Source organism: Salminus brasiliensis, chromosome 3 (genome assembly GCF_030463535.1).
Source record: "Salminus brasiliensis chromosome 3, fSalBra1.hap2, whole genome shotgun sequence".
NCBI classification, from domain to species: Eukaryota; Metazoa; Chordata; class Actinopteri; order Characiformes; family Bryconidae; genus Salminus; species Salminus brasiliensis.
This window is the reverse complement of record NC_132880.1, coordinates 38,992,613-39,017,814: the sequence shown is the minus strand read 5'-3', so window position 1 is coordinate 39,017,814 and position 25,202 is coordinate 38,992,613. Positions and strand designations below refer to the sequence as shown.

General features: G+C 40.2%; 1 protein-coding gene across 2 annotated transcripts; it reads left to right on the top strand.

Annotated features, from left to right (window-relative positions):
* Positions 1–1,838: 1,838 nt before the first annotated feature.
* On the top strand, positions 1,839–23,979 carry poc1bl (POC1 centriolar protein homolog B (Chlamydomonas), like). 2 transcript variants are annotated; one of them, XM_072676082.1, is made up of 12 exons: positions 1,839–2,219; positions 2,482–2,629; positions 8,456–8,894; positions 12,123–12,292; positions 14,168–14,357; positions 14,985–15,170; positions 15,584–15,701; positions 16,248–16,424; positions 17,948–18,079; positions 18,565–18,675; positions 20,627–20,779; positions 20,867–23,979. In XM_072676082.1, the coding sequence occupies exons 3-12, from the start codon at positions 8,518–8,520 to the stop codon at positions 20,993–20,995; spliced, it is 1,743 nt and encodes a 580-aa protein (XP_072532183.1). In that variant the 5' UTR covers positions 1,839–2,219; positions 2,482–2,629; positions 8,456–8,517; the 3' UTR covers positions 20,996–23,979. The 2 variants fall into 2 exon arrangements, with proteins under 2 accessions (XP_072532183.1, XP_072532182.1); XM_072676081.1 differs by lacking the exon at positions 2,482–2,629.
* The last annotated feature ends 1,223 nt before the right edge of the window (positions 23,980–25,202 follow it).

The window sequence follows — 25,202 nt, the reverse complement described above, 5'->3', positions numbered from 1 at the left end:
AGGATAATGTGAGGCTGTTCCAGAGCATTTCATAGAAAAGTAAGAGACTTGATTGCTTTCTCTAGAAAAAGAAAGGATGAGCTTTCATGGCTTGTGCACACACAACTTAGTGGTTGTCCACTGGAGTAGGATAGTGGTAGGCTTACCGTGTGAATTTTCTATTCACCTTTCCACTTATGCTGACAGAAACCTTAGCATCTTTAATCCTACACTTTTTTTTAACATGAACAGGGTCTAATCTCTCACTGAATGTACCTTTTTTCAGCTCTGCAAACTCAACATTTGAATTATGCTCTGTAGCATCTAAAATTTCCAAATGGGTTTTGGAAACAAGTGCTGTAGAGTAATGAATCAGCAAAGGTCCATTTGAAGAAAAAGAGGAACTGCATTTAATGAACATTACACCGCACCAAGGATGAGGTGGATCTATCACACTTTGGGTTTGTAATCCTGGATTCCAATGTAAAAAGCTGAGGTTGAAAAAAGAGATGGCTTCCACAACAGCATAACCTCAAAATCCACCATGGACCAGTGGAGTCACTGGCTGGAGCACATTTGTGAATAGACTTTTTAAAAAGGCCACACTGATGATTTCTTTTTATGTTTTAAGAGACAGATGAGTGTATTAGGACTTGCTGGGAATATTTGCTGGAAAGTTTTACAACTTCTCAATAAAAATTACAAATAAAAAAACAAAACTTTTGCATCAGACTGTGTAACTGTGGTCTCTCCTCACATTATTGCACATAATGACACATTCAGTTTGACGTAAATGATCATTAAAAAAGACAGAGGCATGTAATTGTATGACGTGAACTACGTATGTCACGTTTACACTGTGAAAGAGTTCAGCACTTCAGCTCCAAACACCTTCAAATCAAATCAAATCACGTTTATAGTCACGTCACATTACACAGGTGTAAAGGTGAGTGAAAAACTTTGGTACATCGTTCCTCACTGTAGTAAAAAACAACATATTTACAAAATAGAAATCCTGAGTATTTACACGTTAACTTATACTATACATATACACACATTATTTGCACTTTGCAGTGGTTTAAAGCAGTTTAAATCTACAGGTTTTATATCATCTGGAATTGGGTAAGTGGGGAGAGAGAAAAGCCCTTAATAAATACAAAGAATGAAAAATAAATCATAAATAAAAATAAATAAGAGATGAACTGAATGCTCTACCATTTAGCTATTTAATTTCACTAAACAAATTTGAAATATATACTTTTTTAAAAATGTCTACTGATGTAAACATATCAAAATATGTCTTTTATGTAATAATGTAATACGTCCTGGTATTAGGATTAGATTGAAAAGAACATTACCCCCCCCCCTCTCTACTAGATAGGAGAAAACATCATAATAATGTTATTTTTGAATGAGATTTTGTTAGATTATAGCTATATTGTTTTGTCTTATTTATATTTATGTTTGTTTTTTTTTTGCATCTGCTCCTGTGTTATTAATATTTTCACTCTCAGTTTATGCTGCTGCAAAACATGACTTTCCCTCAGGGATTAATAAAGTGATCTACCCATCTACCTATCTCCCAATCATCATCATCACCATCATCATCATCATCATCATCATCATTTCTGTCGTCATTGTGAGCATCATTGGGTATTTTTCTCCTGCGAATATTATTTTGCTGTTTTTTGTCTAATCACGGCGAGATATCAACCGAGGTCGAAAGATATTTTATATAAAATATTTATAAAATGTTTTATTGCTTGTTTATGATTTTCATGGCGAAGCTGGGGTCACGTGACGAGCGGCATTAAGTGAAACTTGGCCAACTTCCTAAAAGCGAAGGCCCCCGAGAAGAAGATGTGCTCTCCGCCCCAGAGCGGCGCAGAGAGGGGCTGAAGCTGCCTTCCCCGCCTCATTAGCCTGGAGCAAAAGTGCTCGAACAGTATGGGCTTACCAGCGAGGCTAAAACCACCCTCCATTAACGTTATGTGAGAGGAAACGGGGGGAGCTCGGCATTCGGGGCTGCTGTGTTCTGCTGAGTGTGTGTATGTAAATGTGCGCGCGTGCGTGTCTGCGTGTGTGTGTGCGTGCGTGTGTGTGTGTGGATGAAAGAGAGCTGACAGCTCCAACCCCTTTCTGCAGCAGCGAGTTAGCTAACAGGCTAAGCCCTGCTAACCCACAGCACTCCGTGAGGGAATCTGACAAGCAGCTGGAAGGACGGGGAATGCAGACGACAGGTAGGACCTCTTACAGCCTGCTGCACAAAGCAAACAGCCTGTTTACGGTCTCAGTAACTGCAGCCCGGCTTGGCCAGGCCAGCTAGCCCGCGTCCGCTTATAGTGTAACTGTGAGGGGTTTTGGTTTTCTGAAGCTTTCTGATGAAAACATTCATTAAAAACTTCAAACCGGGTCACAGAGTAACGTAGTGCTAGCTAACCTCGCAGGCCTGCCCCTGAACGAGTGATCGTGTTAAAACTTCTCTCTCTCTCCTCACTGCAGACAGTTGTTTTCACTGCTGACGTTTCTGAAAGTGGAAACCTGCGGTCGTGCTTGTCTCAGCTCTGTGCTCCACTGTGGAACCCAAATACAGGCTCCACTGACCGCTAGAGAGGGATCCTGCTGTGCTCATGATGATGTGGAAGACCAGGTGAAGGATAGGTGGACTTTAGGACATGTCTCAGTCATCGAGTTGTCCACAGCTGTTGAGTAATATTCCTGTGGAAGGATTAGTGTGGTCAGAGATCTGTGAGTTTACCTGCATAGAGAATGAAGCCAGCTTGGTAAATGGAGAACATGCTGTCGGAGTTGTGTAATAGCTGAACACTGTGAAATCTGTGTACATGTACATGTCAATATAGGCAGGTCATCATATGTATGTAGTACAGTTGGATGGATGTATGTAGTGTGTATATGTATATATATGTGTATGTATATAAAATATATATATATACATACACACGTGTGTGTGTGTGTGTGTATATATACACACATAATGTATGTATATATGTGTGTGTATATAATATACGCTAATATAAGTAAGGTAATATGACTGTAGTACAGTTGGATGTATTGTGTGTGTGTGTGTATATATATGTATGTATGTGTATGTGTAATATATAGATAGATAGATATAAAATTACACATACACACACACACACACATATATATATATATATATACACACATATATATACACATATATACACACATGTGTATATACACACATATAATGTATGTATATATGTGTGTGTATATAATGTACGCTAATATAAGTAAGGTAATATGACTGTAGTACAGTTGGATGTATTGTGTGTGTGTGTGTGTGTATATATATGTGTGTGATATATATATATATAATTACACACATACACACACGCACATATATATATATATATTAGATAGATAGTTAGATAGATAGATAGATATAGTACGGTTGGATGTATGTAGTATTATATATTTTTTTTAGTGTATATGCATATATAGCAAATTGTAATAGATACATGCGTACACACACATATCCATCTGTGCTGCATAAGTAAAATTACATACACTACACTGTACTACATTCAGTTCAGGTCCTTTATTGTCATTATACTAATACAGGGTTGTACAGTACAACAAAACATTATTGGGCTATGTCTCCAGTGCAGAGAGGGTAGGACATGACACAATATTGGGTCTATGGACGAAAAAAAAAAAAGACAGGGTGCGTAAACAATAAGTACAGAAATACACGAATATGTCCATGTGCAAATGTGTGAATGACGTCTGGGTGATTAAGATCCAGCTAAGTTACTATACTAATAGTTCAATGGAATGAATATGTAAATGAGACCAGTGATGTGTTGTGTACATACATGCATTGTAATTTACACATGTATGTAGTACAGTTTAGTGTATGTAATATGATTAATGTAGTTGGATGTATGTAGTACCTTGTTGTTGTCACACACAAAACCTTGATTCTCCAAAATCACAATTTTACAGTAGAAGGAAAAAACCTTCTTGATTTTAAATGGATGTCAGCACAAGCAATTTTATTCCAAATAATCATAAATGGAACAACTACATGATTCACAGTGGACAAACAGCAAAAATAATGATGTAAGGTTACACAGTGTTACCCAGGTAGGCAAATGTAGCAGTAGGGGTCTTGCCCAAGGACTCTTATGGGTGCAGTGTGGTCTGCTTTCCTGGCTAAAGAATCTGACCGCTTATCTGCTATGGGGAATGTGGTGGTGGTATTGTGGTGTTACCCACTACACCAAAATAAGAGTAAAATAAGATAATGGCCTTCTAAAATAGCTTGTTACTTGACAAAGTGCAAGATAATGATCATACCATTGAAGATCTCTTTCTCTAGCTGAAGTTATTATTATTTACTATGGCATGTGCCCCAGTTGTGCCACCCCTCATTCTTCAAAGTGAGCTAGCATCCATCTCTCCGTGCAGAGAAATGAATGCAACATGCAGTTTAATCTTTCTCTTGTATTCTTCCTCTGTCTAGTGTGAGTTACCCGTCCACAGTCATTGTATTGCAGTAACAGTATTGTGGCCACAGTGTGCAACATCACATGGGGTTTAAGAGTACAGCAGCAGAGATTGAGAGACAGGATCAGCCTGAACGTCTATCACTGCCACTGTTTGTCCAGATCCCTGCCAGCTGAAATATTAATGATGACCAATTATGTGATTACAAACCGGGTTTCACTGGATGATGATGGATCCTGTTCAGACACAGCCTTGGCTCTCTTTGCCAAGCTCTGTTAACCTCGCAGACTGGGATGGTTGCCTAATAGTAGATTTTAAATGGCAAAGTAAGAAACAAGGTGATGCTGAGGAGCTTGTTTTTCCAGTCTGAGGTGAAAGACTGGTGTTCATTTGAGTACATGCTTAAGGCTCTGCTTGAGTTATTTGTAGCTTCATAACTCTTAAAGATATATAATATATGTATGTATATACATGTATGTGTGTGTGTGATATATATATATATATATATATATATATATATATATATATATATATATATATATATATATATATATATATATATATATATATATATATACAATGTATATATATAAAATGTGTGGTTGGTGTGGCGCAACAGATAACACCACGTGGGAGACTGGGGTTCGATTCCCAGTCTGGGTGACTCTGCTGTGCTACACCAATAGCGTCCTTGGGCAAGACTCCTAACACTACATTGGCCCACCTCTGTAATACAAGAACCTTGTAAGTCGCTCTGGATAAGAGCGTCTGCTAAATGCCATAAATGTAAATGTATATATGTGTATACACTGTGTGCAGAATTATTAGGCAAATGACTATTTTGATCACATCGTCCTACTCCAAGCTCTATAGGCTTGAAAGCCAACTACCAATTAAGTAAATCGGGTGATGTACATCTCTGTAATGAGAAGGGGTGTGGTCTAATGACATCAACACCCTATATAAGGTGTGCTTAATTATTAGGCAACTTCCTTTTCTTTAGCAAAATGAGTCAGAAGAGAGATTTGACGGACTCTGAAAAGTCAAAAATTGTTTTTGAAGCGTGATCACTGAACAATCAAGCGTTTCATGGCAAATAGCCAACAGGGTCGCAAGAAACGTGTTGAAAAAAGGGGCATAATAACTGCCCATGAATTGAGGAAAATCAAGCGTGAAGCTGCCTAGATGCCATTTGCCACCAGTTTTGCCATATTTCAGAGCTGCAACGTTACTGGAGTATCAAAAAGCACAAGGTGTGCGATACTCAGGGACATGGCCAAGGTAAGGAAGGCCGAAAAACGACCACCTTGAACAAGAAACATAAGATAAAACGTCAAGATTGGGCCAAGAAAGGTTTTATGGACTGATGAAATGCGAGTGACTCTTGATGGGCCAGATGGATGGGCCCGAGGCTGGATCAGTAAAGGGCAGAGAGCTCCACTCCGACTCAGACGCCAGCAAGGTGGAGGTGGGGTACTGGTATGGGCTGGTATCATCAAAGATTAACTTGTGGGACCTTTTCGGGTTGAGGATGGAGTGAAGCTTAACTCCCAGACCTACTGCTAGTTTCTGGAAGACACCTTCTTCAAGCAGTGGTACAGAAAGAAGTCGGTATCGTTCAAGAAAAACATGATTTTCATGCAGGACAATCCTCCATCACATGCATCCAAATACTCCACAGCGTGGCTGGCCAGTAAGGGTCTAAAAGAAGAAAAAATGATGACATGGTCCCCTTGTTCACCTGATCTGAACCCCATAGAGAACCTGTGGTCCCTCATGAAATGTGAGATCTACAGGGAGGGAAAACAGTACACCTCTCTGAACAGTGTCTGGGAGGCTGTGGTGTCTGCTGCACGCAATGTTGATCGTAAACAGATCAAGCAACTGACAGAATCTATGGATGGAAGGTTTTTGAGTGTCATCGTAAAGACAGGTGGCTATATCGGTCACTGATTTGTTTTTGGATTTGTTTTTGAATGTCAGAAATGTTTATTTCTAAAGTTTGTGTTATATTGGTTTACCTGGTGACATGTATGTATGTGTATGTGTATGTATATATATATGTATATATATATATATATATATATATATATATATATATATATATATATATATATATATATATATATATATATATATAGCCTACTTGCAGTGTTTGGCCCAGACTGTTTACATTTAAATTACATGGTTGATTGATTTTAAAAGTAAGAGCAACTTAAAGATTGTTTCAAGTTTTTGAGCCCATTTATTTAATTATATATATATAATATATTTAATTTTTTTTTTTTACAGATTCAACTGTATCAAATGCAAATGTTTTGCACCTGGCATATTAGCTTGTGGATAGTTTGTTGATTTGTGCATAACATACGCTTGATTCAAAAACCCTGTTTACACCTCGTCACTTTCTATCTTAAGTATCTGAATTATATCTGGATATCTGGCCAAGCCACTTTAAAATGCATTTGAAACACATCTGATCACTCAAACCACTTCAGAAGGTGGCCTAAGATGCATGTGAGCCACGTTATAGCAGTGTAAATGCATCCGCCTCTCCAAGACACATTCCAAAACCTACCAACCAAAACACCAGTAATAATTGTCACACAACAAGCGTATGTGCATATTCTGTCTCACACAGCGATCGGATTTCTGTCTGACTAACCAGGGATGCATTTGACTTCCCAGTGTAAATTCATCTTATCTTTACAGTAGTGTAAAGTATTTCATACCAACAACTATGAGTATAATTGTGTTTTATTCAGTATTTCACCCATTTAACTAGGAATAATTATACTATTTTCATAATGAAACACGTAGGTGGTCAGTGTTTTAGAAGTGGGTGATACACAACAGGACCAAAATATTGCTCATTTATTGTTTCTTCCAAACTAAGGAGTACCGGGTGACTGTCGCTAGTGTCCTTTCTACTAGATTTTGGAGCATTACTGTGAGGATTTGATTGCATTTGGTGACAAGAGTGTTAGTGAGGTCAGGATGTTGGATAATGAACACCCCACCTCATTATACCAACTTATCCCAGAAGCATTAGATGGAGCACCATCTTTCCAGAGAACACAGCTCCACTGCTCCACAGCTCAATGCTGCTACCCCTCTACCCACTGGGGCAGTGGTAGCTCAGCGGTTAGAGCGCCGGGATATCGATAACAGGGTTGTGGGTTCGATTCCCGGGCTCGGCAAGCTGCCACTGTTGGGCCCTTGAGCAAGGCCCTTTACCCTCTCCGCTCCCCGGGCGCTGGAGTTGGCTGCCCACCGCTCTGGGTGTGTGTGTGTACTCACTGCCCCTAACACGTGTGTGTGTGTGAGTGTGTGTTCACTACCAGATGGGTTAAATGCGGAGGACACATTTCGCTGTACAGTCCACACTGTACAGTGACGAATACGTGCACCTTTATCCTTTATCCTTTATCCTCTAGTCCATGTCTAGCATTAGGCATGGTGCCAATAAGTACATGTTTATCTGCCCCAGAGTCCTATTCTTTTGCCAATATTATCTACAGGAACTAGATAAGCTTTGTGTGTCATGGTCAGTAATAAGTGCAACTTAAAGGAGCTGAAAGTGTTTATTAGAAGGTGTGTCCACAAACATTTGGACATGTAGTGTATATCTGGTGCTTAGTGTTATAAGTATTCTCAATATAGGAAGTGAGTTTTGACACACTGGAATGTAAATTATGACAATAACTTATTTTGGTCTCATCTCCATTAAACTGAGATCACAACGCTGTATTGTATCAGTTTCTGAATTTTGTGAAGTTACACCCCTGTTTTTTGCTTATTTCTTAACATTACTGTGTGAGTTCCTTTTTTTTTCTTTTTTTTTTTTCTAAAAATATTTAAACTTCAGCCTTGGCCTAATCACCTAACTTGCGTCATGGCCCAGTCAGTTTTACCTCAGGATATCAGACCTCTTTTGTTTGGAAAGCTATTCATTTTCATGTTGTTTCACAATCTGTTTCAGTGAGCAGTAGCACCAGAGCTGTTTGAGTGGCAGCACGGAGTGCTGTGTGTGTGGTCGGGGAGATGAGGTTGCGCTTGTCAAAGAAGGTGACCCTGCTGACGAAGGCATGTTTCTTCCTCTCCGTCCTATGGCTCTTCTACCTCCTCCTGTTCCGCACCTCTACTGCGGCACCGTCCGAGGATGGGGCTCCCCGCAACCTCCTGGTCCGGCAATTCTCGTCACAGGCTGAAGAGGATGTGGAGAGCCTTAAGCGGCCCATTTATGTGAAGCCTCCGGCGGACCCTAATGCACCTGGAGAGTGGGGCAAGGCCACCCGGCTAAACCTCAACTCCGAGGAGAAGAAACAAGAGGCGGACAGCATTGAGCGCTATGCCATAAACATCTTCGTCAGTGACAAGATATCCCTCCATCGCCACATTCAGGATAACCGGATGCATGAGTAAGCTTATCTTCCCTCAAACTTGACAGAGGATTAATTGAAAACTGTAGTATATTGCTATTGGAAGACCCAAACAAAGTTCAGGCTTCAAAAGAGCTACCACTGATGAGTGACACGTAAGCAAGTCTGTTTCAGATTGTTTCACAATTTCACACCGCTTAAGGCAAGTGTGTGTTGATGTAGGAATGCAGTTTACATGGTAGGGATAAGCTTTCATTACTTGCCATTTTATAATCTCGTAATCTCCTAGACAAGTGTAGTAGTGGTAGTAGTAGAAATACATCATTTTTTCCCTTTAGACAGCACATTTCACACATACAATGCTACTCAAGGTGCTTTACAACATTAAATGATGGCCAAAAAACCTAAACAACACATAACAAATAAAATAGATTTGTATATTATACATTATGTATGTTTTAACAAAATAGGTAAAGTTGTTAGATATTTAATATAACCAAAATGAGGCTACTACTACAAGTAATACAATACAATACAATACAAGTAATTTTTTATATAGAACTGGTATGTGTTGGTGCCTAAATAATATTGGACAGTGTTTCAGAGCTTTGATGCATAAATGACAGAGCACTGTTTCATCAGGCATCCATTCTGAGATATATATTAAGGTGCTAGTCCATTAAGTACTGGGGGGGGAAAAACCCAACAACTAGGGAATCTTAAAATCTGTTCCTTAATGAACAGGCAGCTAGTGCACCAACTACGACCTGTGATGGGAGGTGGGAACGGAATGGAGCATGACATGATCTCGCTGGAGCTGGGTGCTGATTGGTGTACTATGTAGCTGCATCAGTTTTTGCAATTAATGCCTGTTCTTCACAATACATCGTAACGTCTCCATAATGCACATTTCTGCATTGCAATGTCACAAGCTGTATTTCCATTATTGCAGCTTAATTAACATTTTTACATTTAGTCTCTTTATCAGTACAAGCTTATTTAAACAGAGTCCATGCATCTACCCATCCATGTCACGTACCTATCCATCATTGCACTCCCCCATCCACCTATCCATCCATCCATCCACAGTGCAGATACAGTCAAAAGTAGTGGACATGGAGACTTATGGGCCTAGATTAGCATTACAGAGGAACGTCGCATGGGTTGGGTGGGTTACAAATTTAGTAAACTGAATAAAATGCAGACATTTTAGGGCAGGAACCCAGTGTTAACTCAGCCCAGTGTTGAATAAACACTGTGCTCGTCCAGAGCATGATAAATACATCTTGAAATATTGATTTGAATTATTAATTAAATAGAAACTTCTGGTCGATGCCAGTAATCATTAATCATTCAGCTACCGCCAATACCAGTATGGTTCCGATTTGTGGTGAAACGGATCATGGAATAGAGTTTTGCTGCCGCTGTTGCCTTTTACGGTAATAACTCCTTAATCTTGATGCAAAGCTGCAATGGAAACATACAGACTGAGCAGCTGTCTGTTATGTGAAGGGAGCGCGTGGATAAAATCATTACGGTTTCTAAACATTGAGCCATAAGGGAACACCTCGAGCACAGCCACACATTACTGTAAGGCGTGTGAATCTTATATGGCACAGGCTGAGTGTAAAAAAGAGAAATCTTCAAGTAAGTCAACCTCAGAATGACTAACTCGGCTATTAAATTTTAATGTGGAATGGAATGAATGTTGCTTCCTCACAAACCAACTGGGTCAAAATAAAAGTCACTAATACAAATGAAGCAGTAACACACAATACTGTCAAACTCAAAGCTAAAATTACTTTGTCTTTGCCTTCTTTTTTATTTTTTGTGGATACAAAAAAACATCTGATCCGATACACCACTAATTCTTGTCATGCAATCCCATTTGATGCCTTGTGCATTTTAAGCTCTAGTGGAAAACTAAAGAAGCAGACTTGGACAGCAGACATGTCTTTGCTGATTCAGTGCTTTTGAGTTGAGGGGGATTTGCCCAAACCAAACCATTGCCTTAAGTAAGAAACCAGGTCTGGCCTCTAATGACCCTGTGATTTAAAATGAGGGGGGAAAAACCCTACCTTTATCACCAAGTTAATGTCATGTTAAGGTCTATTGTTCATGGGCATAGATTGCTAAAGCAAACCATGTAAGCATGTCATGACTACATTAGTATAGCGTGAAAATGACAATGTTGGGAAGAACTTTGAATGTTCTCCACATGTGTCCCTGTAGACTTTGGCAAGTCCCACAGTTCAGTCACTGGTGTGGTTTTATCATGCGATTCTCTTTTGTGATGTTCTTCTCCTCTCGTGCAACGAGTTTCTCTAATGAAGCACAGACTTGTGTGTGAAAGCTAGTCTGCCTTGCAGCATATGCTCCCACGCTGCCCCCCTTCCCCCCCGTTAGCTCATCTCAACCATGCTGGTTTAATCAGGGATCTCTCTCCGAGTCTCTTTAATGAGTCTCGCTTTGCCATAATGAGGAGGCGTTTTGCATAATCCCTGAAACAACTGTAAAACATTTTCTCGGTAATGAAGGAGTGACCAAAAATGAAGGAGTGACTTGCTTTGCCAGTGTCTCTAAACTCTGTTTCAGATGCACCATCAGCCTGTTCTGGAGCTCTTAAGCTGCACTAACACATTTTTCGACACTGTCTGAGATCCTTGTCAGCTGCCGTTACATTTTAACACCCTCTTTCAAAAATGCTCTTCAGCGTGTCAGTACTTGTCTGCAAGTCAGTCATTGCCCCCTATTAGTCTTCTGCAAAGGCTTATTTTCTGTCCTTGTCTCTCTTTCCATATCATGTGTTGTGATGAGTGATCCTTGAAGAAAACGGCACTACTCGAGATTTGGTGCTTCTAAGTGAGTGCGTGGAGCCTCTGCCCTTGTAGTTGTGTTTTGGAGTGAGTCCAGGAGCAGTCTGCAAAACACAAGCTGTCACCCTCTATTTAGTCAAGGATACTGCTGCCTCTCTCCTTTAACCACTGCTTCAGCCCCTGCTCTCACGCATTGGCTTCTGTTCTCCAGGCCTCTGTGAGAAACTGCTCTGGCATGTCTAGCTGACGTGTTAAAAGCCTTTTTGCTTCACACTCCTCTATCCTTTCTTACCTCGAGTCAGTCATTTTCAGTTTTTTAATGACACAGATTCTTAGACTAAAAGTCAGTCAGTCATGCAAGTCTGGTTCAGATGGATTCTAATGGGATGTTAAGTATTTAATGGTGCTGGTGACCTTGAATAAGCCTGAATTTTCCATTGTGCTTTCACAGATGTAAATCCAAGAAGTATGACATCCATCGCCTTCCTACCACGTCTGTGATCATAGCCTTCTACAACGAGGCCTGGTCCACCCTGCTGAGAACCATCCACAGTGTCCTGGAGACCACACCTGCTGTCTTGCTAAAAGAGGTCATACTCATTGATGACTTCAGTGATCGAGGTGATGCAGAACTTGAGTGTGTGTGTTTGTGTGTGTGTGAGAGAAGAACATAGACTTCTCTAGTCACACCCTACTGTTTATATGAACATTAATCTCTAGCTTGGTTCGGATCCAGTGCTGTCTTCAGCTCAGACATTACACTGCTGCCTGTGGCTTGATTCTTAACTGACCTCATAAGAAACCATTTCCTCTCAAGTGGCCTCCCTGAAGCGGCTGGAATCTCGCACTCATTCTGAACCCATGCGGCTCTTGCTGAGACACCAGAAATGCTCTTTGGCAAACCCCTGATTTAAGTTCATTTTGCCCTGCCTCAAGTGTAGTGGTATGTAATTATAACTAAATTAGGCTGATTGCTTGGAGTTGAGTAAAGTGGACGTGATAAATACTTAATGTGATGTGGCTAAACGTAAACTCTGGATTCAGGGCCCTCTCATGTTCTCTTCCAAGGGAAAAAAAGAAGGATCAGCAGAACTTGTACCAACCACACGTTCATACTTTTGCTGTGATCTCATCTCAGGGTCTGCTGTTCCTTATTTTGTGCGTTGTTCAGTACATTCCCTTCAGTTAATCCACTCTTGGCCTGTTTCTGATGTTCGTTTTAGATATAAAGAAGAGAAGAACTGAACACAGTGGTCACACTTATTATCCTTATTGATTATATTAGTAATTAGCGAGTAACCTGCTAATTGTTTTAATGATAAATTGTGGAACAAGGCATGGGGAAATTTGTGAGATCATCCACATCAATAAGAAAGTCTAAAGAAGGTCTAAAAACATGACTGGTTGCAAATAACCCTTTCCAAAATGGTCATGAGACGTCTCTTAGCTTTGCCCCCTGTTTCAGTACTGTTTAACACCCTCTCACTAATTTAGCTTACCCCTTTGTCATCCGTGATATCAACAGTATGTTGGTACTGTAAGTGGCCACTCACAGCACAAGGGGAGGCGTGAAAAGTGTACCGTATTTGATATCCTGAAAGCCAAGCCAAATGTCACAATAAAAGTCACGAATACAAATGAAGCAGTAGCACAAACCCCTCATTAACTGAAAGCTAGAATTTGTTTCCCATTTATCTCTTTTCTCTCTTTTTTGTCTGATTGGAATAATTATCTAATTTGTGACCTTAAACAACACCAGTATACACCACTACTCATTACATAGGGAGTGTACAACCTAAAGCTCAGCAAACAATTGGTTTGTAGGGGGTCAGGTCAAAATGATTTTCTGGGCTTTAAAGGTTGAAGGTTTTCTTGTTCTGCAGCTGAAATCGACGCTTGCGTTCACTTGATCCCTCACCCCTCTGAGGGCTCATATAACCAACTCCACTTCAGCTAATAAAGTAATGAAATTGCTGAAGATGCTGTTGTGAATTCTTCTGATGGCAGATGAAGCGGCTAAATGGATGAGGACAGTTTAAACTGGTATTAAAACACAAGGCTAGTTTCATTAGTCTCATTAACCTTCATTTTAGTTTTGTTTAAATTATCGTGAGACCATTGAATTGTGAATCAATTTGACTCGTGCACTCAGGGAATCATTACACCCCTAGGAACCAGAGGTTTTTATCTTTTGGAAAAATAAATGTTCGTGTTCCCTTACAAATTTATGATTTTTTTTTTTTTACTTTGGAAGAGACCTGAAGAATACTGGGCAATTAGTGACTTTTTTTTAAATCAAGTAATCAAGTTTAATCAAGTAATCATAAGAGCTCTAATTATTATGTAAGAGAGAACTGTTAATTAGGCCTGTAGAGCGCCCTGGAGAGCTCAGGTGTTCTCTGGCATTGTTGAGCACTCTGCTGGGGACCAGTAAGCCTGAGTTACTGCTAAAGCTGCTTTTCTCTCTTTCTCACTCTCTCTCTGTGCTAATTACAGTCTATCTGAAGTCCCAGCTGGAGCACTACATCAGCAACCTGGAACGTGTGCGTCTCATCCGCACTAATAAAAGAGAAGGGCTGGTCCGAGCCCGACTCATCGGTGCCACCTACGCCACTGGAGACGTGCTCACCTTTCTAGATTGTCACTGTGAGTGTGTGCCCGGCTGGATCGAGCCACTCCTAGAAAGGTATACTATGTGGTGGTGATTTTCCATTACGATTAGATATAATGGTCTTTAATTTTGAATATGTGGCTTTTCAGTCTGGAATTTTCTGCTTGAACCCACGCCTTCTACTAACTTAATGAACTAGACCACAGCAGGGGCTCTATCCCCCACCATCGCTATGCAGTGCACAAGCCAGAACTAAAGTTTATTAGACTGTAGTTCCAAAGGCGAGAGAGAGTTGTGTTTTTTAACATGGAGCTGTCCTGCAATATTTAATCTGAACCACATTTGATCTTATGTCAAGATGACCAGTAAGAACAAACAAGAACAGGGCAGCTGATCACGTATTGCTGTAGAGCATATCCTGTAGCCCTATCCATGGAGGGCTAGCATTGACGTAGGCCATTAATAGGACTTCATGCTTACTCTAAGTCCCACCAGTTAGTTTTTATTGTTGTTGGTTTTTGTTTTTTATTTTAATAGAAATATCCATAACAGTATTCCTACCCTGTGTTGGGAGCAGGTCTCTATCATGCATGAGAGATCATGTCCACTGAGTAATATAGGAGGAAACGGAAGCATTGACGGTTTTGGAATATTGTCAGCTAAACATCAACGCTATATTGGTTTGTATGTCATTTCTTGCAGAATTGGGCAGAATGAGAGCACTATCATATGCCCAGTGATCGACACCATTGACTGGAACACCTTTGAGTTTTACATGCAGACTGAAGAGCCCATGGTGGGCGGGTTTGACTGGCGGCTGACCTTCCAGTGGCACTCTGTGCCGGAGATGGATCGCAAAAGACGGAAATCCCGGACTGACCCCATTAGGTTGGTGCTTCATCTGCCTCTCTGAAAAGAGCTCAACTTTCCACATTTCTTAGTAATTGAAGGAGAACATGTAAAATGCTAAGCAGGAAGAGTCCGGCCAGAATCCGAGTTTTTCTCATTAGTGTCTAGCAGATGGCACATGGGTCTGATATGCATAGTTGTTATGTTAGCATCTCTTTTAGTTAATGCAGTTAAACTGGGATTTAAAGGATGAATGTTTAGGAAGCACATAGGTGCTTAAGCTCTCTGGTGTGTAATTGTGCTGCTCTCTAGTCCTGGTTCTGAAAGACTAGATGCTGGCCAGAGGCACTGAGTGCAAACTAAGGAACACTTACCCACTGGAGAGTTGGCAGGGATGTGCTGATGAATATCTCTGATGTGCTGCCAATGTTCTGCTCCTCTACATTTCACAGGTCTCCTACCATGGCTGGGGGTTTGTTTGCTGTGAGCAAGGTCTACTTTGAGTACCTGGGAACTTACGACATGGGCATGGAGGTTTGGGGAGGAGAAAATCTGGAACTTTCATTTAGGGTAAGATCTTCATAGTGCTGTGTGTTTTCCTTCAAATGTTGGTAGAACTTTGATAGCCTTACAGTATCAATGTAATTACTTGAATCCTGCATATTAGATTCCTTTCTTCCGAGCCTGTAAAAATGAAGATTGATGGTGCATACTTCTGAGTAATGTTTTATGCATGTGGAAACTGAATACAGCACAGCTTCTTCAAGAGACTTGTAGGAGCTTTCATTTATAATTGATGGACTGTGAATTGGTTTACAAACACATTTGAAAGGATATTATTGTGAAGTGTTCCTGTCCCATAGCCACTTCTGCTTTTTTGGTTTGAGGGACAGAATTTTTCAAAATGCAAATAATGTCACAGTGCAACATTTCATGGAGTTCAGGAAAGGGAACTGAAAGAGAGTGCCAGTCATTCTGACGGTTATTTCTGCTATGATATTGTTATTTTCTGGTCTCATGCTTGTTCTTATGATCGGATTTTCTGAATAAACCTGGGTTTGCTTGCCTTTTGAGGAAAATCAAAAATGTGGGTTTTTGTTGTTATGTTATTTTCAGGTCTGGCAGTGTGGTGGTTCCCTGGAGATTCACCCATGCTCCCACGTGGGTCACGTCTTCCCTAAGAAGGCTCCATACGCCAGGCCCAATTTCCTCCAGAACACAGTGCGAGCTGCTGAAGTTTGGATGGACTCCTACAAGCAGCACTTCTATAACCGTAACCCTCCTGCTCGTAAGGTACAGCTTTGGTCCACGGCCATTTGTTTTTATTTGTTCTTCTGTTGCCTGTGCTCGAAAAGCACTGTGTCAGAATGCCAATACAGAAAGTAGGCCAGGCATGTATTATGTCTCACTGAGCTTTGCTTCTTGTAACTCCTGAGTTCATATAACTGCACTAATACTAATACGACTGCATTATTAAGGACAGGAACATTTGATCAAGCAATACATTACACCCTTCCACATCTAGGTAGATTGATGTGCTGGCAAGTAACACTGGCAGGCTTGCTCCCCCAGATTAGAGTATCACAGTGCTGATGGATAGGTAATGGTGTCCCTGCAGGAGCTCGAGTGTGGATTATTTTGTTACATCCTGTTTGAATGTAAACACCCCAACGTTTGTGAGTGATCTGGGTGTGGACACTAAAGGTAGTCCTGCCTTATGTTTGTAATAGTAGGTCGTGTTTAACCTGTATTTGACACGTATATGTAGCTTGTATGTTCTGCCACTAAGAATGACGTGTCTGTGTTATCCTGGAATTGGACTGGGGGTAGAAACCTGCAAGATCCTTAATTGTATAGAAAGCAACGCTCCGTTTTCTATATATTATCTGTTAAACTGGTAGTTTTTACACAAATCATAATTTTTTACACAAAATTTTTACTTACTTGGAGTGTAGTTAAAAAATTTGGTGCCTGAAGTATGATTGGTAGTTGGCTTTTAGTTGGCTGCCCTTGGAATAAAAGGAAACTGTACATTTATTTAGTTTAGCTGAATTTCTTATCCTAATAGAACAAGGGAATGTCCAGACCTGTAAGAATAACTAGTAATGATGCCAATAGTAGACCACTACTTCCAGTGTAATTCTGTGCAATTCCGTGTAATTACTAAATAATAATCCTAATCCTAATAAATAGTTTCAGTATTTATTTTATTTTTTTGGCAATTTGCCCATCTCTGTTTACGTGTTTAAAATGCTGCATGCTTCATGTCACCTGTCAACTGCACCAGGTGCAGTTAAGTGTTATAGCAGACATTTTGGCACCATTCCATAATTATCCATAGTCCTAAAGGTTAAAGGTTATCAGACCGGTTAAGCCACACATACCCACGTGTCCTGTTCCTCATTAGCTCTGAATGCATACGTGGTCTTTGTCTATGCTTGGGGGTAGAAACTGGACTGTAAAAACCTGTATGTTGAAACCGGTCTTCAGACTGTGTGTGGACCAGCTTTTGTGATGGACTAGAAGAGGCTAGACCAGAAAACTGAGCTGGACTGGTTTCATGGGTGCTCATTCTGTGTGCAATGTAAAGAACACCATTCTGCATTCCACCCTCCTGATTCTTCTCTTTTGAACTGGAGAAATTAAATGTACAACAGTTTGATGTAGTCATTTGGATGAAGCCAGACATGTTAGCTGATTTAATTTTGGGGTGAAGACAGGATAGTGTATTTTTGTTTTTTGCCAAACTGTTGCTTTAAGATTGACTCTTCTTGATTCGGTGCTGCTTGTAAGAACTTATGTATGCTGTCTCATAGGAAACATATGGGGATATCTCAGACAGGATTCTTTTACGGGAGCGGCTCAAATGCCAAAGCTTTGACTGGTATCTGAAAAACATCTACCCTGACCTCCACGTACCAGAGGACAGGCCCGGCTGGCATGGAGCTGTAAGTAAAGTGGAAATCAATTGCTAGAAACAAACAAACAAACAAACAAACTATACATTGTTAGATGAGGGCTAGCTAAGATTGGTGCTTATACACTGTGTGGACAAAAGTATTGGGACACCTGCTCATTAATTGTTTCTTCCTAAATCAAAGGCACTAAAAAAAAGAGTTTGTCCTGCTTTTGCTAGAGTAACTCTCTCTGCTGTCCATGGAAGGCATTCTACTACATTCTGGAACATTGCAGTGAGGGTTTGATTGCATTCAGTGACTAGCCTGTTATAGAGAAGGTTGCCCACTATGTCCACTATACCAAGCCATGATTATGAAGTTTTGTTAAAACAGATCAATCTGACTAACTGCCAGACTGGAGTGCTCCAGGACCAGAACTGAAGTGCCCTATATAACATTTCTGTGTGTTCCTCCACCCACTGTCCTTTCATTTTCTTTTCTGTCATTCTTTTCCCTTGCCTGTCTCTCTGCTGCAGGTTCGTAGTGGCGGGATCCCTTCTGAGTGTCTGGACTACAATGCTCCAGAGCACAGTCCCACGGGGGCGCACCTGTCCCTTTTTGGCTGCCATGGACAGGGAGGCAATCAGGTAATTAAAATCCGTATCCTATTCCTGACAACAGACAACAATCTGTCAAAAAGATGAAAGAGGTATTCTGTGAATGATCGAGCTATCGTGTGACTACAGCATGAACACAACATGATGCAGTTCACCCCCAGTTTTGTTGGCATGTGGCCAAACCCGTTTTGTTTCATTTGCCAAAAAGCAAACGGGCTTTATGTGTTGTGAAATAGGATTCCACGATGAAGCACTGTACCCCTTTCAATTCTTTTTCCAGCAGAATAAGTGAATCGTCTATAAGGATGTATATTTAATGGAGAAGTGTAGGCTTGGGTGTTTGTCTTGTGATTGATATCACTGATTACTCATTGATGCTGTGCATCAGGTGTCTCTGAAAAAGCACCATGTGTGAGTGAAAATCAATGTTTCCACAGCCCAGACTGTAAGGGAAACCGTAGCCACCTCTCCACAAAGACTGGTCTCCGCTTAAAAGATATATGAGGGTCTCTGAGCAGAATGGCCGATGTGGCCTGGGTAAATATGTATGTGCTCGACAGGGGCCATGTCTTTAAAGAAGCTCCATGTGGACGATATGTGAGAACTCAGTGAGTGAGAAGATTGATCAGCGCCTGGTGATTGATTACCACACTGCAGTGTGGAAGGCTCTCGGCTTAGTTAGTTAATTAGTATAAGGAGTTTATAACCTACAGTACAGTCTAACATGCTTTCTTGCGTTTAATCTGAGCCTGTGCCCTGCAGGGCTGGGCTGATGTCTGACATGGCAAAGCAGGATCAGCAGGTGAAAGCCACTCTTAAAACAGAACTCTCTTTGTAGAGACACACCTCACTCTTGACCTTTATCCTGAAAGAGTCCTTCTGTGACGTTAGAGAGGGAGAGAGAGTGCCTGCTTACTTACTAATTATTAACCTCACCTCCATTGTCTGACAGTTTAGTAATACCACACATCGCTTTTATGAATCGATTCACAGTGAGTTCACAGTGTTTGCTACTGCTGTTTTAGCGGTGTGGCTTTTGCCTAATGTCAGAGAGTTTATGAATGAAATAGATTTTCAGGGTAAGTGTTATGGCTCATTTGTGCTCCCTTTACACATGAAAATTAACATGTTTCAAATGTTGTCACTGCCCTTATACTGCCATGCGTCTTCTATGGTTGGGCTCCCCTGTTACTGGTGTCAGACCAGCTGCCCACCCTCCTGCTACTGCTAGCTGCCTACCGACTAAGTTGAAGCAGTTGTTTGCTACTTCTAATATTATTATTATTATTATTATTATTATTATTACCATTTTTAGTTTTTCTCACCATCTCTATTATGATTAAATCAGCACACCTGAGCAGAGGAACAGTCTTGGTGACTTTTATCAATATAATAAATCTAATATCTAAAATATATATATATTTTTTTTATTATTATTATTTTGTTTTGTTGATCTCTTGTCCTGTTACTGGATTCCTGGAAAGCTGCTTTGTGATAACGGTAGTAGTAAAAAAAAAAAAAAAAACACATACTATACAAAGAAATTGTATTTAATTGTTTAAAATACATCCACTAGAGGGGAGTTCAGCCTTAAAAGTTTCTAACATCAACAAACATGGCGACTGTGGAGGAGGTTGTGATACTGTATGTACTACAAAAAAGACGAAAGAGGCGGCGTGGTAAACAGTTGTGAAATTTCCTTACACTTCTACCTTAAATTACAAAGTGTCAATTCTCAAAAAGTATTGATTGTTAACTAATAGTTTACATGCAAAGATTGGTGGCAGACAGTGGTTCGTTTTGTGCTGTGTTTATACCCTGACCACTAGACAGCAGTGTTGTGCTCGGCCCAGCTCTACCCCAGCTTCTCTCCAATACACAGCCCTAGGGTGATGCAAGTGTGATGACTTAGGCCTACTCTTAAGAAGGTCTGATCTGTTTAGCTAACAGTTGTTTCTTTTTCCTTTGTTCCATCTCTAAGTATTTTGAGTACACTTCTAAAAAGGAGATCCGCTTCAACTCTGTGACCGAGTTGTGTGCTGAGGTTCCAACGGGCCAGAACTACATAGGAATGAAGCACTGCTCTCGAGATGGAGAGCCTGTCCCTCCCACAGTCATCTGGGAGTTCAGAAATGTGAGTGCTCCTCACAGACCCCTCACAGATACACTCTGACTCTTTGCTTCATGTCCCTAAGCTAACGTGGTTATTTTCTTGTTCCAGGATGGCAGTATATATCACCCTCACTCAGACATGTGCATCACCTCTTACCGCACATCACAGGGGCGCACAGATGTGCATATGAGCAGATGCTCCAGCGTAGACAAACACCAGCAATGGAAGTTTGAATGACTATAATTCCACGTCACTCTTAACCGAAGTGCAATTACCATGAAGACAGCTCTTCATTCATGGGGCGGAGGAAGGAAACGACCTGGCACAGGCCTCTAAAAGCACAGATGATGTCAGCACTCCAGTGGCTTGGTGCAACCATTCGAAAAGCTTCATTTTAGTTCTTTCTATGAGTTTCTCTGTTCTCTATAATGTGTAAACTCATTGGACTACCCAGAGGAGGACGGCGGAGCCGAGAGGCACCACAACTAGGTGTGGAAATGGAAGATGATTCAGTTGCTTGGAAAGAACATTGGCTTTTTGCTGGCAGAAGGTTGGCTTGTCCCAGCTGAAATGATGGACTGGAAAAAAGGTTTTCAGGATGGCTAACCAGGCTGTCAGTTTAGTGCTTTTGCAAATCAAAAGTGAGCTGGAGTGCCATTTTTTCCCCCCTTTGTCTCTCTGATGGGTAGCTTTGAATACCAAGAATGTACCAAGTCCTCTCTGTAGCATCATGGGAAGATGTGTTGGAACAGCATTTCATTTGTGTTTACATGGTTGCACTACAATGTTTTAATTAATTAATGCATTCGCAAATTTGTGAGTTGCCCCTGGTTGGTTAAATCTCACAGCTGTTTTATTTATAAAAGATTATATTAGATGGGGATTTTCAGGGAGTGAGGTGAACTTTTTGGGCTTGCTGTATATCCCCCCCCCCCTTGTCATTACACTCTGATCCATTTATTTGTTTTGTGGCTGTAAATATACAAAGACCTGGGGGTCTTTTTTTTCCCTCATTAGGATGTAAGTATAAATTGCAAAGACTCTTTTGTAGCAGCACATTGCGTCTAATTAGTTAGATTATAATTGGAAAAAATACCTGGATAGACTTAATAGATTACATTGTTTTACATTATGCTTCAGTTAAACAGGGCCAAAAGCTGAAGACTGCACATGAAGGATGTCAACGGATGGGAAAAGGACAAATGCACTCCGAATATGATCAAATTGTGCCTTATTGACCACTTAAGCCTTTAATGACCACTTCTTTTCTTTTTTTTTAATCATCATCTGATTTTTTACTTAGAACTGAAGAATTCTTCATTCTTGTCAGTATATCTAGTTTCCCATGTGCAATCTTACAAAAGTCACACACTGTTAACAGTCTAAGTACCTTGAGGAAGTTTGTGCAAAAACTCTGGAGGAACCCCTTAAGGTGGTCTGAGGAATCTTCAAGGAACCTTTTTCCTGAAGTTACCTTAAGAGGTTCCCCACAGTTTTACTGAAGAAGAACCTCCAAACATTGCTCAAGAAACTTGGACTTTTAACAGTGTATGTCATTTTGGTGGATGTTCTTATCAAGAGCAACATTTTAAACATGTTCTAGAGGTCAGTGAATGTAATGGTAGGGGTTCTGCCCAATGACTCTTATTGGTAGAACAAGGTGTGCTTGAACCAGAGTCCACCATGTGAAGAGCTGTACTCCTACTCATAACACTGATAGTGTGGTGGGTAATACTTGTCACCTTGAGACTGAATTAAATACAACGTAGAGACCTGAAAAATGTTTAACTGCAGACCTATTGCAGTTTTACTGAAGTGCAACCTACAGTGGTCAAAGAGAATGTTCTACATCAATTTCACATTGTTATAAAAACAATTCTCAAAACTATTGAAATTTCAACATTTTATAAACATATCTATAGAAACTGCCTTGTTTTCTGTATTAAAACTTCTAAGAGAGTGGTCTCCAACCCTGCTCCTGGAGAGCTATGCTATATATCCAAATGTTTGTAGACACCCCTTCTAATGAATGCATTTAGATCTGCTGACCCAGATGTGCAAACGTATACACACAGCTTGCCTAGTCCCTGTAGAGAAATATTGCCAAATAGGACTCTCTGGAGCAGATAAACATGAACTTATTGGCACCATGTCTAATTCTAGGTGTAAACGAGAGGTGTATAAATTGGTGATAATTCAACATCCTGCATGCTCCAAAACCTAGTAGAAAGCCTTCCCTGGACAGTTGAGACGGTTAATCCAACAAAAGCAGTGTTTTGTGCATTTTGTATACTATCCTTCCAGACTTTGGAACTACTTACTACCTTCAGCAATCCTTGATCCTTTGAACAGGGTCTGTTATATTTGCATTGGAGCTAAAACCGGTAGCTCTCCAGGAGAAGGTTGGAGACCACTGGGCTAAGGAGACAAGAAGGTTTCCCCAAATGTTAGCCAAAGGAAACCTTTAACTTCGAATATGTTTCTCACAAAGGTCTTCCAGCTGTCAGAATGACATACTGTACAAAACCGAACACTTTCAAAAGCCTTATTTTTCTAGATTGTCCAGTTTGAAGGGATGGGGGCTAGATTACAGGACCAGTCATTTCACTGGTCTCTAACATGATTTCATGGACATTACAAAAAAAACAAACAAAGCAACTATGGCCTTGAAGAGTTGTCATAACTGACAATTTATTTTTTTTTGGCCATTTGCAGAATGGCATTCAAGGTCTCCAGCAGCCTGTTTGGGGGGTCTGTCTGTCTGTCCGTGTGTCCGTCTGTAGATGAAGCTTGGTTATAAAGGGACCTTAAGGGGATGGTGTAAAGTGTAAATGAGTATTTTAAACTACTGAATAAGCACAAACTATGGTGGGTGTGATTGAAAAAGACTTGTCTTGTTTGTTTGTGTGTGAATCATGTTCTGAATCGTCCATTTCTGAACAAGTGACCTTTTAATGCTTAAATGAATCAGCTGTCATTGTACTGTTTAAATCAAGGTGATTTTTTTTTTTTTTACATTTGAACTGTACACACCATAAAGATGAGAAACATCTGTGGTCCGTCTCTGTGCTCTGCTGTAGTGCCACCTGGTGGTGGAAGTTCAGCTATTTGCATATCCTGTAAACCTTGCATCTCCATTTTTGTCCACGTTTTATGATGAATGGACCAATAGAAATGCTCCAAAATTACTTTGAATAAACTTTTTTAGACTTCCATTAAAAGCTAAGAAGGGTTTTTTTCTGGCTCATGTAAAGCTGGCATTTTGGAAATACAAGTTTTTAATCTGCCAGCCTGCAATGTAAAATCCCACCTTGTCCATCTTAGAGTCATGGTTTCACGCTCGACTTGTATAAGGGCATTATAAATAAACTCCAAATACGTTTATAAGGAGCCTAGTGATACATAATGATGTTTCTCAGCAGAAGTAATAGTGCTGACTGTATTTCCTACAAATGAAAATCACTGTTATAGTCATTATGTTGGATCACACATTTTTTTTTTACCCATGTGAATTCAGTTAGTGGCAGCGAGCTGCCAAGGTGCCAATGATTGATGATCCTGTATGGAGGATGCATTGCTTTACTATCTGTTGCAAAAACAAAAGCATTAATCCATAGTCTTGTGATAAATGAGTATCATTACATGTTTTTGACAGCTCTTTTCAGCTCTTGCCATATACCTGCCTTCTGTTTGCATTTTTTTTAAAGGCTGTGCAGAATGGTGTGCAGTGCACCATAGATTATTACGACACCCTTTGTCACCTTTACAATAAGAGTACTCAATCAGAGCGTGTGGCACTCAGATTACCATTTCATCTCTGTTAGATTCATCAATTATTGAGCATTTTAATTTGGATAAACATGTATTTTGTTCCGCACATATGAGCTCACGTTTAATACACATCCCAGTCATAAGCCATGGTAGGTCAAAATGCTTTCGCATGGATAATCTATTATTCCAAGGGTCATGATAATGCTCTGCCATTATTAAATACCTTAAAGGGCTTGTACCATGGAAAAAAATACACTCTTATTTTTCTTTATTTTGATTCAGTGTGTAAACACTGTGCGCATACTGATAATCCCTCGGCCCACATGTTCCTAAGATTGAAACAAATTTGACACTTTTATAATATTTTTACATTAGGTTTTTTAGTGACATCACAAACACCAAGGTATTGTCTCTGGCATGACTCTATTTTATGCTCACCACAGCATTTCAGCCCTGCCCTTAAATGTTGACTTGATAAGTCTTGATAAGGCAGTTCTGACAGAGCAGCCAATCAGGATGGAGATTATTTAAATTACACAGTAACCGAAAAACCTGTTTAACAAGGGGTGAAGGGGGAGGGGAATGATTATTAAAAATAAATTAATTAATAAATAAAAATTATAAATATATATATATATGAGAAAAACTTAGTATGGCTGTTTTGGTGGGTGTT